Source organism: Varroa destructor, unplaced genomic scaffold (assembly GCF_002443255.2).
Source record: "Varroa destructor unplaced genomic scaffold, Vdes_3.0 BEIS01000007.1, whole genome shotgun sequence".
Lineage (NCBI taxonomy): Eukaryota > Metazoa > Arthropoda > Arachnida > Mesostigmata > Varroidae > Varroa > Varroa destructor.
The window spans coordinates 30,358,774-30,376,062 of record NW_019211460.1 but is presented as its reverse complement, the minus strand read 5'-3'; the positions used below and the strand labels follow the sequence as shown (position 1 = coordinate 30,376,062).

Here is a 17,289-nt window from a genome sequence, read left to right as displayed (position 1 = left end):
AAATACTGTGCCTGCCAGATGAAAAATCATCTATAGCGCCACTATGGGTGTAAATAGTGAGTTTGAGTCATCATAGACCACAAGGTCGAATACAATAGGCCAATAACTAAGCAGAACGATTTAGCACTAAGTGCTATTGCAGCTGCCGTTGTGAATCCGATATGGGTTCGGTTTATACAGATGTTGTGTTCGGCGCATGTGTTAATGGGTTTGCGCACAGGGTTGCTAAAAGTATCAAATTCATTTTTTCGACGATGGTTCAGTTAATCAATCAAATATGTCGTTACTAATTTAAGGAACGCTGTTTACAGGAACCTTTTCGGCAGAGCTACCCCGTCGATATCCTAGTGATCAGTTAGGTTGGAGCAGGAAAACTTTCATTCGTGTTTGTGTTTCTACAGTCCTCAACGAATAATATTTTTTAATATCATAGTTCAGTGGATGAAAATTCGTGGCACCTTATACCTAATTTTCACGCTGTGCAGCACTGCGAACTCTATCTCGATTCTACTTGTCTATACAGATTTGCATAAAAATGAACAATAGAAATATACATCTAAATAGAATTGACCTTTGACATTATTAGGGTTTACGATTGACCGTAAACAAAGATCCGCCACAGAAGCATCCGTTGTAGACAAGCTTTGCTGAGGCGACTGGCAGCGAATGTTTCTTGCGGAGTACATTTCAACACAAATTGATCTTATGAATATTAACTGTGGGGTACTTGTAACTACATTGTCATTTACCTAGTTAACCGTGACGAATATTGCAATTATTTTATTGACTTGTTCGAGACTAGAGACGTACAACGATTCTTTAGATCATCCTGTTTATTTAAAAATGTGCTTTCAGGTAAGATTTTGACTCCTTTTAATTAGCTCATTGTATACTTTTAAAAAAATACGGTGAAACCTGAGTATTCATATATATATTCATAATTTCCTATTTTTCAGCAATGAGTAGCATAGAACTGTTATTACGCCGAGATAATTGAATTGTTTTTAGTACGCTGCTACGGTGTGCAACAGCTTAAATTGTACTTGTCGAAAGGAGAATTATCTAACCCTTGAGGAGCAGTAAATTACTATTAATATTTATTTACACTTTTGTTGGGTACATACGCAAATGGCATAACGAAAAATAAGTTATAAAGGATATGTTATTCTAAGACGACAAATAATGAAATCACTCTAGAAATAAATGTTTGGAGGTTCAGATTCAGCATTATCGTCAAACATTTTTTTCAGAGACTGCGTACTTGAAATACTTGAAAGGTGACACTATTGTACATACTGTTCAATGTTATTATTATTATTACACTGTTTCACCCCTACAAGAACAAAATATATTTATGCATTATCACATAGCCATAATCAATTCGACCCTGTTTAGTAAATGCTTCATAAATATCACATAATGGAACCAAAACATTTAGGTATAGCTTATAGAGATTAAACTACCTGACCCCCCTAGGAGATTAAAGATGGCTGGCTAGATTTGTACGAGGCCACTCCAATAGCGGCCTTGGGGGTAATTCTACTGGTCACAGGGTAATACTATGCACTCCGATCAGCTGCAAGTTATGGGGTCGTTACTAGCACCTAGCTCTGATATGGGGCGAAAGCGCGTCCCGTAAAAAGAAACCCTTTGTACCAGGGCAATGGGCCGCGGCCGGCAGTACCGATAAGTATATTAGAACAGACGGTTAACCGAACTCCATAGGTAATATGATGGCGTCAACACGTGGCCCAAAGAGCCGACCCAGTAGAGTAGCGTTGGCTTCGTTTGCGTTAGCTACGACTATCTGCTAGCACATTTTGTGAAAATTACGGAGAGGTGCTCGATTAATATTGAAAAAAAATAAACACGAAACGTTGTGCGAACCAAAAATCTTGAATTTGTTAACTGGATCAATTCGATTTTTGTTTACGCACTGTACATTGCAAAAATGCTAACAGACATGTCCAAAAAAATAATTTTCTATAAAAAAAACTGGTGCCCATGGAAACCAATATGATAAACATAAGAAATGGGTATTACTGGTAAAGTCGTGCGGGTTCCTTTTTGGAATGTACTTAGTTGGACAATTTACTTGAAGGCATTTGAGTGTGTTTTGACCATTTTTTTTTAGCTATGTTAAAAAAGGGCAAAAAGTGAATTATGGTATTTGCAACGCTATCGCATAAACTCGAGTCGACATCGCCGCTATATTAAATTGGTATACAATACGAGGCCCGGCTAGCTCAGTCGGTAGAGCATGAGACTCTTAATCTCAGGGTCGTGGGTTCGAGCCCCACGTTGGGCGATTTTTTTAAAATTTTTATATCTGTTTGTTTAGAAATTTATATTCAATATGCCTTATATGTTTAAAAATAGATTTCAAGCTTTCATTGTGCTATGGCATGGACGGTTTGAGAAAGGGTGCCAATAAAATAATTTTCTTTTAAGGAAATGTATTTTTAGACCGCATGTATTTTTACCGAATACAACAAGACTCTATTTTTAAAGAATAATAATATATATTCAATTATTATGATAGCTTAAAATAATTATGGTATGTTGCACATAACTTGAAGAGAGGATACATTTAGTGGAAAATGGATATAGCTGAGGCGAATTCGTACTTCAGTGTAATTTTTCGTGCACGTAACTTATCAGCAATAGTTCATGAAATTAAAAGTAAGGTTCCACCGAGATTTGAACTCGGATCGCTGGATTCAGAGTCCAGAGTGCTAACCATTACACCATGGAACCAATTTCCGACACCGGGAATCGAACCCGGGCCTCGCGGGTGAGAGCCGCGTATCCTAGCCACTAGACCATGCCGGACACGACAACCAGTGCTTCCGGGCGAGGCTTGTAGGTACCACCTGCTAACGTTCCGTTGTTGTCACTTAAGTCGGTTACAGTATAACGAACTGGGTGCTCAACTGCTATTATATACGCGCATTTAACCGAATAAAAAGACCAAGGGTAAATATCCATGATATGAAAGATACCGTATTCAAGTTTCTCTATATCTTGGTTGGATCCCTCTGCTCGTCGAATGACCTGAATAGAAGTTCGGTTGGGGTTTATATACAATGGTTACCACGTAGTAAGTCCGGAGCGAAGAATTGACCAGAAGTTCTTTCTGTTAAATATATATTATTGTATTTATTTTAAAGTACTTTATATTATTTTATATACATCTTTTTCCTTAAACACTATATTTTTTCTTCTTAAGAAAAATATCTTAATAAATATTCTGAGAAATTTCCCAAAAATTATCTATGCTCGGAATCTTCTCTACGGTACAATTTCGTGCATTCGAATCACCCTCATATTTATTTCCGTAATGGGTATTGGGTAAAATCTTTATTTCTCCAAGAGAAAAGCCAGCAAAAGCTTTAATGCTTTGTTTATGGAGGTACTAAGTGTTGTGTTTGCGGATAGTGCCCGTCTGATCAGATTTAATGCGATACTAGCACATTTTTCCCTTGAGATGGAAGCAGAAATGCTTTCACGCAATACTACAGAAGGCAAGAACTTTTCAATTTGATTGGAACTTCTGATGCTAGGGATACAAGATGTTAGTCTATCCCATCATGCAATAAACCTCTAATTATGCATTTGCGCACTAGATTACTAGAGGGAACAGCACTTAAATCGGGACGGACACACTTTGACGGGCTCTTTATCATAACAAGCATGCGGTCACTCGCCATTTTTGCTACTATAAAAAAATATATATTTTTTTTAAGAAAGCAAAAAGGCAAACTTTTCGAGGTAGAAAACAATGTCTCATCATAAAACCCTCGAGAGATCAAGAACGTCTCCTTCGTCCAAAATCGGTGACCTACGCTGTTGTCAGTGCTTATGCTGTTTTTGAAAAATCTGAAGAAGGTTTTCGTAAAGCAAACTGAAAGATACTCTGAATAGCTTTTAAATTTAAAAGGCGCGAAATCCATCAAAGTTACTTAAAAATCCATTTTTGATATGCTTGCATACTCGCTTCAAAACTTAACGGCCATTTTCAAACGGAAAATATCAATTGCCGATTCAGCTCTAACAGGTAGTCCTTTCAAAACTGTTTGTGCCTTATCGCACCGTCTTAAGCCTTCGCATTGGTAGACCTTTAGCCAGGTGTTAGCTCTAAATGTAAATATGTTGGAGTTTCTCGTACGTAACATTTGAACCACCATATTTGAAGTTTATATCTACTAATATTGCTTTGTATTACGGCTATGTACGGGTTTTACGTACAGTTAATGTACGGTTAATTTGACAAAAAAAATACTTGCGAAATAAAGAAGGAATATTTTCAAATGGCTAGTTAGTGGTTTAGGAACCTAACTGAAGCTGTAATCGCCATAGATGGTGCTATACCGAATAAACACAACAGTGAGGAATGACACTTCCAACACATGCAGACAATTTCGCTGAAAGACTTGTTTTTTTGGTTAAAAAAAATAGTCTTAGAAGCAAAGCACAAAGGCTTTCAATATAGATGCCGTACATAATCATGTGCGTAGGATTATACGAAGCTCGCAACTCTTTTATCCGAGTATTCGTATATAAGTGATATTACTTCAAAATAATAGAACTTACAGCTTCGTATCAAACGTTATCGTCCCAATGCTCTTTATGAATTCAATAGGCATTGTCGTAAAACGGAGTAAGGATAGTTTAATATCATCGACTAGTTGCAAGGTGACGTTTAATTTGTCTACTGCCGATGGCATATTTGGAAGGCTTTAATCGATCCTAGAAATGGTGACACGACTCGTAGAGACGAAAATAACTTTTATATACAATGGTTACCACGTAGTAAGTCCGGGGCGAAGAATTGGCCAGAAGTTTTTTCTGTTAAGTATATATTATTGTATTTATTTTAGAGTACTTTATATTATTTTATATTTAATTCAATCAAAAAGAAAATAAAGGATGATGTAATCTAATTGAGCCTTCGTATAATTGCGTTATCCGCTTCTAACGCGTACAGCTATCTAGACGTTGTATGTGTAACTGATTTCAGCTAGCATTTCGGAACCATATTTTATACTTTAAATAATTGTAAAATTGGACAAATAATCAAAGATAACTGTAAATTTCGTAATTGATCGAAAAAACGATATTTCAGATGAAATACTGTTCCTTGCAGCGCATTGATGCCTGTCTTCTGTTTGTATTCAGTTGTCGAAAGTAAGTTTTACGCTATTATCAACCTTTAAAATACCCTTAGCAACGAACTAGCTCACATTAAGTATTATCGCGATAACTGATTAGGTTGACAGGCTTGCTTGAATTAGACCCTACATCAACAATAATTACGCTCGTACTCTTCTCCGACGCTATTTGTTACAGTTAAAATGATACGTCTGTGTTTACATATGCGTACACCTTCATATAAATCTCTATACGAGGTGCTTCGAATGAATTGTCTGCGCATAATGTGGCAGGCTGTTGACCGTAACATGCATGTATACATTTTTCATTGTTACAACCCAAAAAAGCCGAGCCTCCCTAGAATCAAACCGGAATGGAGGAAAAGGAAGATTATCTATTACTCAATATTTTCGTCCCGAACGAACCTTCCATCGAGTTTATGCAGTTACCCGAAATCGACGGTTTACATTTTTGCTGCTTCTATGCAGCTTTTGTAGAACTCTAGAAAATTACGAGGCATAATGGAAAGCCGACAGCAGCTAGCTAATTGAAAAGGCTCAACATTTCATTTTAAATAAAAGGTTTTAAGTTTATTTCGAACAACCTCTATGAATGGACGATCTACTAGAGTACGCAGCGCAACCTAACCTATACGAATAGACAATATTAGCGATGATTTACCGGAACTTCGACTAAAGACGCTATATTCACAATGGCCTACCCATAACGGTCACCAGTAGTCGAATCGATTTCTGAATATCTCAAACCCGTACTGCTCCGTAGTTGGTAAGATGTAAAAAGCGAAAGCTAACTTTTGTAGAGACGATTCAGAGGGCAAGGCTCACGGAATCAATACACGGACCAACGATATGCCTTGATCAAATCATTGGCCAATCAAGGACGGTTGGCCTCTGAAAAGAATGAAATGTAAATATTTTCGTTTGGCTTAGGCTTTGGAAAGAGTGAATAGAGCGAAAAGCTTAAAGTCGATCGGAAACGCTATACGTGAGGCCTCAGCACATCGATAAAGGAAATCACACTCAGTTCCCTGCAGGATGATCTTAAGACACGTCGTTGATAATGGTGTGCCGTAGCCTTGCAGCCTCATTCCACAAAACGCTAACTATTTCAACTTGTATTATTTTCCTGGAACTTTTTTGTTGCGTTGCTTTCTCTGGCGTTTCCATGTTCTACTGAATGGTGCAACCTTTTTTTGTCGTAAATTGTTTGCCATTCTAAAAAACTTGCTAGTATTCTATCTACAAGTGGATAGCGCAGCTACACGGGTCAGCGACAGTCCCTGATTGCACCTCCCTTTTGCGCCCGAAGTGAACTGGGAACCTGCTTTGATTTTATGGCGGCATAAACACACCCACGTAGCTTTCTCTCAACTTTACAAATCGATCTTTTACAACCTCTATCATTTGCGACGCTTACCTATCGGCCAACACTGTACAAAGTAGGTCGAGCGACCATGTCGATGGCGTATAGTACCAGTGCTAGAATCGACTCGTGTTTTTTCAACATCATTGTCAAGATGGAGGTGCCCTCAATGAAGGATATTGTGTTTCTTCATAATTTACAACAGCGTGAGGTGAGTGCGAGGCAGAAGCAGTGTAACAGAGCAATCGGAGGCACATTGACAATTTGGCGGACGCTAATGTATATGACTAGGTCGGACTCATACAGGCTAAAATTAGAAACGGATTTCTACAAGAATCACTCTTTATGACACCACAAAATCAGAACAAATATGAACCAATAAAATTAACTCATTTCGAATATTCTTCTAATCTTCTATCTAATCTGTGCAACCAGATATTTCCTGATTCGCCCACAGGCCATGCTTTATCTTGTTCTAGGAGAACAGTCTGATATACTATTGGTGCGTGTTTTTTCTTTTATTTTTGCATTCCTAATAATTTTACATTTTCAACAACGCTTCATAATGCTTAACTGCCACTAATAACCCAGAAATCATTTTACAGTTGAGTTTATGATATCAACGGAAAAGTTTGCTATTTCTGAAACTATGATCATATTTGATAACGTTGCAAACGTAAAACGTAAGACCACTCCTTTTTTGATCAGATGGCGTATTCACGTTCCATTGCTTTCCCACTGTATAGCGCCCCGTTAGACTTAATAATAATCTTGGTTGATGCAGCAAATTTCCGTGCAATTTTTGGTAATTACCTATAATTTTTTGAAGATTTATTCTTGTGGGCCTAAATGTATTTTTATAAAGTACGATCCATCGGTTGTTTGTCTTAACTGCATATATGATCATGCCATAAATTAATTGAACGTTATTGTAAAAACTATGAAACAAATTTTCTGACTATACGCAAAGTGGATATACCTCAAACGCTATAAGTATTTCGTCTCAAATAGTATATTTTAGTGGTTGACTTAAAACAAAAAACTCTACCCAGCGACATTATTTCCTGGCTTCTTGAACAGTCATTGTGTTCAATTTGCACAAAAAAAAAATGTATGTTATTCAAACTTGCAAATTCGATTAAAAAAAGTTTAATATGACGAAACTGTATAATTTTGAATATGAGGTCCAAGTACTTGGTTTCTCAGAGCAAAACGATATGAGTTTTGTTTTTCTACAGTTTGTTCAGTGTCGACGAAAACCCCTAAGGATCGCATCAATCCGTTTCTTTACGATTGCAGAGCTCATTGCACTTAAAGACGGTGTAGCAATGAAGGTCAGCTTTGTAATGCCGATATAGGTCAATTTTTCGTTGCGTTTTTTTTTCAAGAATTTCGACTATAGGCTATGAGAGTGCGACAATGAATTGTCCTTAAACAGCACCTAACGCACTGCTAAGTGGATTCTTAGAAATCGTCAATTATAAGGTAGATACATAGATCTACTACTACTCCACATAGATCTATTAAAGAAAATCCAATCAAGTCCAATAAGACCTGGTCTAAAAGGGCTTAAAGTCAATGCTGTACACGAGCGCTATTGGCTAATTTAAAAGAGAATACTAAGAATCAGCTCAAAAAAAAACAATACCTAAAAATGGACACCCTTATATTAGAGGAATGGCACATAAATAATATATTTTTTTGTTATCACAAACTATATGAAACTTAGTAGAACAAAGATAATAATATTGACTCAAGGTAACGTTTACCAAATGTCTGTAGATTACACCTTGCCTGTATACCACGTCTCCCCTATGGTGCAAACTTTTTCTGACCTTGACAAAAACCGTTGTTTGATTTGTTTTAGAGCATGGACGAAATTGAGTTTGTCGACTACGTTCCGCCCGAAAGGGACACGATGCAAAAGGCCATTAAGTCAATCCTTGAGCGAAAAAGATTAGAAGTGAGATACGAGCGTAGCCGACGAGAGGCGTCAGGCACGCGTAAGGACCATCAACAACAGCAACTCAGGAGGGCTCGACCAAGAACGTTAAATCAGCGTCCAAGTCGCATCGTTTCTGCGACTACTACGGTAGTAGTCGTTGTAATATAGTTGATCTTTGATGCTTACTAATAACGTAAAGAAAGTTAAACACAAATTTAGAATTAGAAAAGCTTGAAGTCATTCGAACATAGGAGTTGAGTGTCAGTTGACTCCTTGATTTAAACAGTCATCTCATAAACAAAGCTTATAAAAATGACATAACCCTCATTTTATTTTGTTTGTAGAATCTATTTTATCGACCTTATAGTACGTTCTGCTAGCCGAATTATTGAGTTGTTGATTGAATGAGATCTCTATAAAATAAATTAGCATACTTTTATACCAAATCTTGGTTTACACGGTAGAATCCAGTGGGCCGTCCCCGTAAAAAAAATCCAGTGGGCCGTAAAAAAAAAATCGTTTCCTCCAAACTAAATTTTCACGTATCCAAATTTATCTATTACGCTTCCTAGGAGACTGCTGAAAATTGAGCATTACTCAACGAATGAATAATTAACTGAAATTCACTAGCGAAATAATTTATCATACTTTGAAATGCAAAATGCAGATGTCACGTTTGCTACGGAATCATTTTCAAATGAGTTCTACGTTTCAAGACGACACGTCTAAAAAATAAAAAAAACGATAGCGGGGCTTCGTGTATGCCACATGTTTCTTCGTTTTACTGGATTTTGGGTGTGGTGACTGTGATCATCTTAGATAGGACCAAGAGAGATATGAAAATAGTCGGATACAATGTAAGATCTGACATCAGGGGGGCTTATATATTATCTATGGGGGGCTTGTCCCAGTAAACATTCTCATAACTGAAACGCAAGTTACGCGACTGCATTATGGCTAATTTCAACCGCTAAGCTGCCGCGTTTCTGCAAGTTTTTTCTAGAATGGCGTAAACATATCAATGAACATACCTAACGACACTTTATTCGAGTTAGTGTTTATTCGCTATGCTCACTAATGAGTCTTGCCCAGCCAATCATAATAAAAATGGTATGTTTTCGGTCGTATTGTCATGATCTATCATATAAAAGTTAGCAACTTATCTTATCCAGGACTGACCCTTCGTATGGTTTGGCTAAGTGCTTATATTATAGCTTCACAAGCGTTTTAGTCAACGATATGGCATTAATTGGCATCGAGTGCTACTGTGTATCTCGTACATCTGTGCACATCGACCCATAACGTCTCCAGGTTACGCGACTCAATAAAGTTTATAGACAAAAGATCGCGACACCGCCAAGGTGCCGGCTTCCCTGCCAAGACTTCCCTTCGTTACGCGTACCTGGTCCCCGATACACGGTTCGCTTCTTCGAATGACCAGTCTGCTTCGAACACCGGAGTTTCCACCAACGGTTGTTACGCGGCTTCAAAAGCGACAGCGAGACCCTCGCCTCGGTCTCTCTCCAAGTTCTTCTCGCCGACGAGTGACATCGACTCGGGTTGGGGACGGCAAAAGGCCTTCCCGGTTCGCCTGCCTCAGAGCCAATGGGACACCACCACCCAAGAAAATATCGAATCTAAAAATAGCCCTTACTGTAGCGTGTTCTCTAGAAAGCCGTCTGTCGCAGGTTCGCCGCAGGTTTGCCGCGCCAGGACGCCATGTTCCGTGTGTGCAATAGCTGAACGGATTTGGATGTCTTGCAATTCCTGGATTACGTTTTCGGGTTGTGGGTGAGTGTGGAGTGCTACTGTTATCGCGTAGCAAGGGTGAGGGTGACGGAGTGCTGTTGCGGCCGTAAGCTTCTTTCGTAGAACTCGACGAATAAGGCGCGGAGCGGCCAGGATGTGGTCCGGTTTGCCGACGGAGGTGTCCTCCGCCACTATTGCCAACCTAAAAGAAGGTGGAAAAGATGGCAAAGATTCCGTACAAAGGCCGAAAATTGTTGCGGTATGTTGAAGAATAGCGGAGTCAAATAAAATCTATTATCCAAGAGGTAGATCGCTTCTATCGTTTTAGAGGTATCCGATTGGCAACTGTTCCTTGAAAATGCTTTCGTTGGTTGTGAGAGAACAAATAATTGTCAATGACGGCAATTGGCAAAATTCACTAACGTAATGCAGTTTCCCTTGTGTGACGTTGTTTTATGGAGGTTCGAACAAACGTACGATCGCCCTACATACATTAACAAAAGGACCCTAAGGGTCGCTCAGTTGTCTCCTTTTTGGCCATAGAATATTTGCTTTCAGTTGATTTTTGCGTACTTAACTTGCTATATCGTCGCCATGGAGGATCGCAAAAGCTTGGCAGATAAAGTTAGTCAAGGTGCGCCTACTCCGAACATAATTGAAATTGTCTTTCTCCAACACTCACGAACGAGATGGTTAAGTAAGCCCTTCGCCTTTCAGGCAGCTGACCCTCATTTCAGTTCTGAAATAAGAAAGAAAGTACTAAGAATGATATCATCAGGACAGTGTTTACTTGGTCTCTGCTCCAACTCAACCAAGTCGGTTTACATTACATTTACTCTAATGTTTAATCATAAGCACAAATCGCTTTAATAGGTTTATCACTTTAACTATATACTCTTGTCTATTCATTGACTTTGTTCAACTGGCATGTTTTTTGTATACGGGCACGTGTTATGTAGGTTCTTAAGCAGTTTTGCCATTATAACCTCGCTTAATAATACTCGAAAAGAAGGAGTAACTAATCGTGGTTAGCTTTTCTGTATTAAGTGATTCAAAGCAATGATCTAGAATCTGCTATATATATATGTACAGAATGCTTAGATTGTTCCTGCTTCGTTACTGGCACGAAAGGGACTTTTTCGCTCAGCTAATGCAGTTGTTCGACAATCTGAAGGTTCATTATACTGTATTTGTCCTGATTTTCTGACTGCGATTATTTTTGTTGCGTTTATTATTGCGGTAAGATTTTTTGCCGGTTTTTTTTTGCCGGAAACAAACTCGGTCCTATGATGAAGCCCAAATCGATTTAAAAACAATTTTTGGAAATGTGCAAGGCTGAACTCGACTGATTTAAAGTCTTCGTTGATAGTAGATTTACTAATTTGGTTTCCGTTACTGTATTGGGATACAGTACGTTCTATACAATATATATATAGAAAAGTAAGATTCGTTTTTATCAGACGTAACTTCTATCTGTGTAAATACACAGAGCAATAATAATTATATAAGCATATATACATATAGGCAAGATAGGTAAGTGTTTGTTTTCATTTCGAACATTGTTAATGGTTTCATTTAATAATCATCATTATTGTGCTGCGTCCCTTAATACGATCGACCTGAATGGGCCTTGAGTTTTGTGACCGGTTTCAATTATACCCGACCAAACAGGGAACTCTCTACTGCATCAATAACATTAAAACGTTTTATAGCGAAGTGAACGTGTGCAAAAATGAACATATTCAAATATATGTAAGTTATGAATTTGACGTTGGAAAAAATTAAAGTTAAATCAATATTTCTTACATTTCGGAAAAATTGACCATTGCTTTTTCAGCCCAAATCCAGAGTTCTATTAACACACATCGTGGATGAAACAAGTGATAAAATCTTACCGAATCCATTAAATTTCTAAACTATTCTATCGTCCGAATGGAGTCAAGTGTATGTTACGGAACATATGTGTATATATATTACTCAAAAAACCTCACAAAGTGAGAAAACTGAACTGTTTGGCCACGCCAAGCGTCTTCGATCCAATAATTGCCCAGCAGCCACCTATCTACATTGCCTCTCTACACTGAAGCTTAATGGCTCATATCTTCGTTCTACACGACAATGTAGAGTAATAGTAAAACAATGTTATATGGCCCAGTGGATGAAACCCCGTTCGAAACTACGAGCTTAAGAAGTCGCTTTTGCCTAGGACCCCCTCAAACTAACTGTGTATCCTACTGTTGTATGCTATGAATTAGTGAGCGAAACAAGCCAGCAGTGCAGTGCGGTCATAACGAGAACGATGACTTCTTAGCCGCATGCCATGCAAAGACTCAAAAAGACCCTGGTGGTCTCGCTTAACAGGTTTGGAAACCTGCAGATTTCAGGGCAAACAGCGATTAGGGTTTGACTGTATAACTTTAGCGGCGCAGAGAAAAACATTTTAGGTTTACAAAAAAATAACACTTATTTAACCAATTTCGAATAAGCTGTACAACGGTATGCATTTCTACAGGGTGCTGCCTTAATGATTTACTGTAGGGCTCCAAATCAGAACGTGGTAGAGGAGTATTTTAAAGAAAAGTTAGTGTTCTGGTCGCTGAGATCCTTCCGTAAAATTCTATTTTGAGTGCCAAGTAGCGAAACTTGTACTTACCAGATTGGAGCTTACGGAGCTGAGCTTGCCCACATCGAGTACAACAACTTTGAAAGAGCGGGTACACATCGTAATCCATGATCAACGGAAAGGACTGAGGAATGACCCGATGATTAGACAGGTTCTAGCAAAGAATATGTATAACCTTCATAGGTCAATACAGTCTCGGAAGCAGGTCATTTACCTACTATTAAACTTGAATTATAAAACAAACGATTTGTTTTTTTACTGAATACAACAAAAATGAACAAAATCTAGCATGCACGACGCATCACGCGTTGAAAGCATAATACGAATTAGACAAAAATATATAAAAAGATACTATTTTTTATCCTTATAACTGTACTTTTATCGTGGTACACAGGATGCAAGCTTTCCAGCTTGATCCTGAAGTTGATACATCGTTTTAAAAAACAATTCTCCAAAGAAGCGTAAAAGGGTTGACGAAATGGCTGTGATTCTATAAAGCAGCGATTGTTCTATAGCGAATTTTATTAAATGTGTATTTCTAAATTACTGCTATGAAACTACTCGTTAACAGACAATCGACAAATTGCCGGAGAAAGTTCTTCTCAACATATTCAAGTATCTGCCATCTCGAGAAGTTGGTCGTCTCGCGCGCGTTTGCCGCAAATGGCGCCAAGTGTCACAGGATCCCCGACTGTGGTCGCATGTGTCTCTACGGCCAGAGATTTCTGGACTCCATATCACCAATATAGATAAACTTCTTCAGCTCATCTCAGTCAGATTTGGTATAACACCGTTTATGTACTAGACATTGCAGCTATTGTCTAGAGTACCCACATATATACAACACAAGAGCTATATTTTCCCATTCGTAGCTTGCAATACTATCCATTTTTACCTATATGATATTATTATAAAGATTTTTTCCGGATAATTATAACCCATGCCTTATTCTATATATTGCGCATTTCTAAAGGGGTAAGCCAGTGTTTACTTCGCACTGTTAAAAATCGGATAAGGAACTAACTCGCTCCTTAACGGGCTCATTTTCAATTTCAGGCGCGTCGCTTCGTTACATCGAATTGCCTATCGAGCTCATTACGCACACCGTTCTTCACGAATTGAGCTACAAATGTCCAAATTTGACGCATATGTTACTCGATTTTAGCACAGCCATGCAGCTCCATGATTTCAACGACCTAAACGCATTTCCAACTAAACTGAAAGTGATGTGCATTTGCCTCTCGGAAGTCATCTTTATGGAAGGCTTCATGAGAAAAATCTATAACTTTATTAACGGACTCGAGGTCTTACATTTGATAGGCAAGGTCTAGATAGATGACATATGATCAATTGTTAAGTTTATGTTTTATCATTACTCTAGTATTACAACGACAGTGTTTGATCCTAAATTATGCTCTCTAATGGCAAGTTTTCTTCGTATGTGCTACTCTGACTAGCCCATTCCGCGCACGACAATATGAACTTTATTTCCGCTGATCTGTTCCTGTAGCAATAAACTTATATGGCGCATTATTTATGGGTATATTTTTGCCATTGAATAACTTTTGTTTCCCTTTCAGCCTCATACTATAACCCACTCCGATTTCATCTTCTAGTAAATAATGTTTGATATAAGACTGAAAGAAGTGATTTCGAGGGCTTGACGGTAATTTTTAAATTAAACTTTCCATTTCCTATGGTGTACACAGGTACGTACGAGAATGTCAGCGAAGAGGAGGAAGAGATTTACGAAGTGATCAATATTCACAAGCTTAAATCCGCCGTACCAAACCTTCGATGTGTCAACATGTACGGAATCGCGTTCGTGGACGATTCACATGTCGAAGCCTTCTCATCCAACTGCATCCAGCTTGAAACTCTGGCAGTGCCATATTGCAACAAAGTGGCTGGCACGACGCTCAAAATACTTTTCTCACGATGCAAAAAGCTCAAGACACTGCTTGCACCGTACACCGGTAAGCCCGAATAAATTGTTCCCTCTTTTTTCTTCATGGAAGAATGAATTTGAAGGTCTGCATAGAGTTAAGGAGCAAATATAAAATAGAGCTTTGGTAGAATATACATATAACGATTTCAACATATGCCGTACAGGTTTGGCCTTACGATCACTACCAAACCTACAGGTACGAGGTGTAAAGAGTAAGGCTAATCTGCCGGCTTCATTATGTCTGCGTACCGCATTTGTTTGAAGGTCTCAAGCCTGAAAACGTAACGGCCGTTGAGTGGGAAAGCACAAATTTACAGGAGCTGGACATCACCGCTACCGACCTTTCCACAGACTGTCTCGTCGATATCGTGAGCCGCTGTACCAACTTGCGGTACTTTGCAGCCGGCCAACAGGATGGTTTTAATGACCTCGTGCTGAACACCATGATCGAGAAAGGTACTTACAAGAATCTTATAACGCTCGATCTCGATAGAAATGAAAATATTTCGGAAGAAATGCTGCTCAAAATCGTGCGCCTCATCGGACCACAGTTGCAGGGGCTCGTATTATCGGGTATCCCTCATCTCTGCGAAGGGTTTTGGTCCACTACCATTTCAGTCATAAAGAAGATCAAGTACGTAATTAATGGCTCTCAGATGTGTTTTTTTCAAGATTTTATAAGCTCATTACAAATCATAAGGCTTGAAATAGGACTATTCGAACTTGAGCAATACTTAATAATTAAATCACTCTACAGGAACAATAGAAAACGAAAGTATACGACGCAGTAAGGTCGCAGACATGGCAGAGTTGTCGCGCGAAAGGAACACTAACTATATTATATTTTTATCTAAAACACGTGCGAATGCATGTCTTTTGATCAGAATCCTCGTGATGGGTATGCCGACAGGCTGCTGTAAAAAAATTACCGCCAAAATCCATGTCGACGGGATTTTCGATAATCTTGCGAACAACTGCCCTGACCTTCGAAGGCTTGAGATCGGTTGGGATTCCGAGACACTTCGTTTTAGTGATAAAAGTTCGAAGGTAAGCCTGATAAAGTATATCACTATCCCCTATAGCCGTGTCATGAGCTTGCATGTTAGTTGTATCAGACTGAACTTCTATAATAGATAACCAACATTATGAGTTACGTTATCGTCTCTACGACGGTATTACTATTGAGCTTCGCAGCGATCCGAGATCGTGTTGAGGACATTCCGAGCAGCTGATGAACGAGTATAATCGTTACCGAATAATTAGAATGGACTTGTTTGGAACAACCCCGAATTTCGTTTTGTAGGTCAGTGATGACTCGACTCTTTTTCAATGTTTAATTTGAATAGTAGTTTTCAACTGTCGCTGTTAAGAGTCGGATTTACGTCTCGTTTTCCATCGCTTAGTCCTGCCCCACGCCAATCTGCGACAAAAAGCTTATACGGGTAATTTAGACGATCTGGAAAGGCCCTTCTTGTCTACAGAATTTGGGGAAATGTGAGGGGGTCTAGGTTTAAATCCGACTATGGTGACAGCAAGCCGTCTGAAATAATGCTTAATTAGGGCTGTATCTTCTCAAAAAAACACGAATTAAAACGACCAGGAATATTTTGTTTCATATCTAGAAAGAGTTTGTTCGCTTCACTCTGTCTGCAATACTCGGCGGCAGTTACAAACTTCGAACGTTTAGCGAAAGTTACCACCAACACTGGAACACTTCTCTGAATTTCTCACTTCCAGGCCATTGACACCATCCGCGTCAAATGCTTACGACTACGTTGCCTCGTGCTGAGTGACGGCAAATACTTCGAGTTGGTCAAGTCGAACTTTGATCGGGCGGACCGACTCACTCTAGTGCGTTCGGCCACGAGCTGCCGCATCAGCATGTACTACCTTCTGTCGTGCTACAAAGATATGATATTTAATTAATAGCTTTTTAGCGTACATAGATAATAGGTAAATGATCACACACACGCAAGCACGCCTAAAAGTGCACCCGTCCACATTCACACGGAATTGTTTTGCTGCACTAAAATGATGAGAAGATTTGTTACTACGAAGCGCACTCACAATTACAGACAATGGACAGACTTCTAAGAAACAAGTAGCTTTTAGACATGGCTTGAAGCTAAAGATTTTTCAACAATGTGCATTTATAATGACAGTGTGGAAAATCCAACGCGTCAAACATATATAATAAACGCTGAAAGAAAACACTGGCAAGTTCTTTTGGCGATGCCAATGAAAATGCAAGGTTGCATAAGGTTTCAGAAATAAAAAAGATAAGTGTTGGTGCGTAAGATAAGTTACATGATGATTCTTATTTATGTACCTGTACTCGAAAGAGAAAATAGCTTAGCCTGGTGTTTGTTAGAGCGCTTCCATAGCGGCAGCTTGAAGAAATTAATTAAAATGCAATAAATTCCATGATGTTTGTACATTTCTCATTACTATTGCGAACTCATTATTGCGTTGTTCAGCTGAATAGATGCG

General features: G+C 38.7%; 1 protein-coding gene and 3 non-coding genes across 9 annotated transcripts; 2 read left to right on the top strand and 2 right to left on the bottom strand.

Annotated features, from left to right (window-relative positions):
• Window positions 1-828: 828 nt before the first annotated feature.
• Window positions 829-17,246, top strand: FipoQ (F-box/LRR-repeat protein FipoQ). Of its 6 annotated transcripts, none has more exons than XR_002675240.2 (9): window positions 6,204-6,745; window positions 8,402-8,626; window positions 13,423-13,633; window positions 13,908-14,171; window positions 14,561-14,827; window positions 15,064-15,433; window positions 15,684-15,846; window positions 15,994-16,102; window positions 16,537-16,675. XR_002675240.2 is itself a non-coding variant. In XM_086974961.1 (8 exons), exons 1-8 carry the CDS (start codon window positions 844-846, stop codon window positions 16,723-16,725), a joined length of 1,701 nt encoding a protein of 566 aa, XP_086831087.1. In that variant the 5' UTR covers window positions 829-843; the 3' UTR covers window positions 16,726-17,246. The 6 variants fall into 6 exon arrangements, 4 of the variants coding, with proteins under 4 accessions (XP_086831087.1, XP_022671885.1, XP_086831086.1 ...); XR_015317155.1 differs by having other exon boundaries at window positions 15,986-16,102; XM_086974961.1 differs by lacking the exons at window positions 6,204-6,745; window positions 15,994-16,102 and adding an exon at window positions 829-855 and having other exon boundaries at window positions 16,537-17,246.
• On the top strand, window positions 2,236-2,308 carry TRNAK-CUU (transfer RNA lysine (anticodon CUU)). Its single transcript has one exon. It is a non-coding gene; the product is annotated as a tRNA-Lys (tRNA).
• Window positions 2,686-2,757, bottom strand: TRNAQ-CUG (transfer RNA glutamine (anticodon CUG)). Its single transcript has one exon. It is a non-coding gene; the product is annotated as a tRNA-Gln (tRNA).
• Window positions 2,761-2,832, bottom strand: TRNAE-CUC (transfer RNA glutamic acid (anticodon CUC)). The gene has a single exon. It is a non-coding gene; the product is annotated as a tRNA-Glu (tRNA).
• Window positions 17,247-17,289: the final 43 nt, after the last annotated feature.

Excerpts from the sequence above, each read along its gene's own strand:
- FipoQ (XM_022816150.2), top strand. The coding sequence starts at position 6,626 with ATGTCGATGGCGTATAGTACCAGTGCTAGAATCGACTCGTGTTTTTTC. Across the intron at positions 8,627-13,422 it reads TCGTTTCTGCGACTACTACG|ACAATCGACAAATTGCCGGA; the intron begins GTAGTAGTCGTT and ends ACTCGTTAACAG. Across the intron at positions 14,172-14,560 it reads CGAGGTCTTACATTTGATAG|GTACGTACGAGAATGTCAGC; the intron begins GCAAGGTCTAGA and ends TGGTGTACACAG.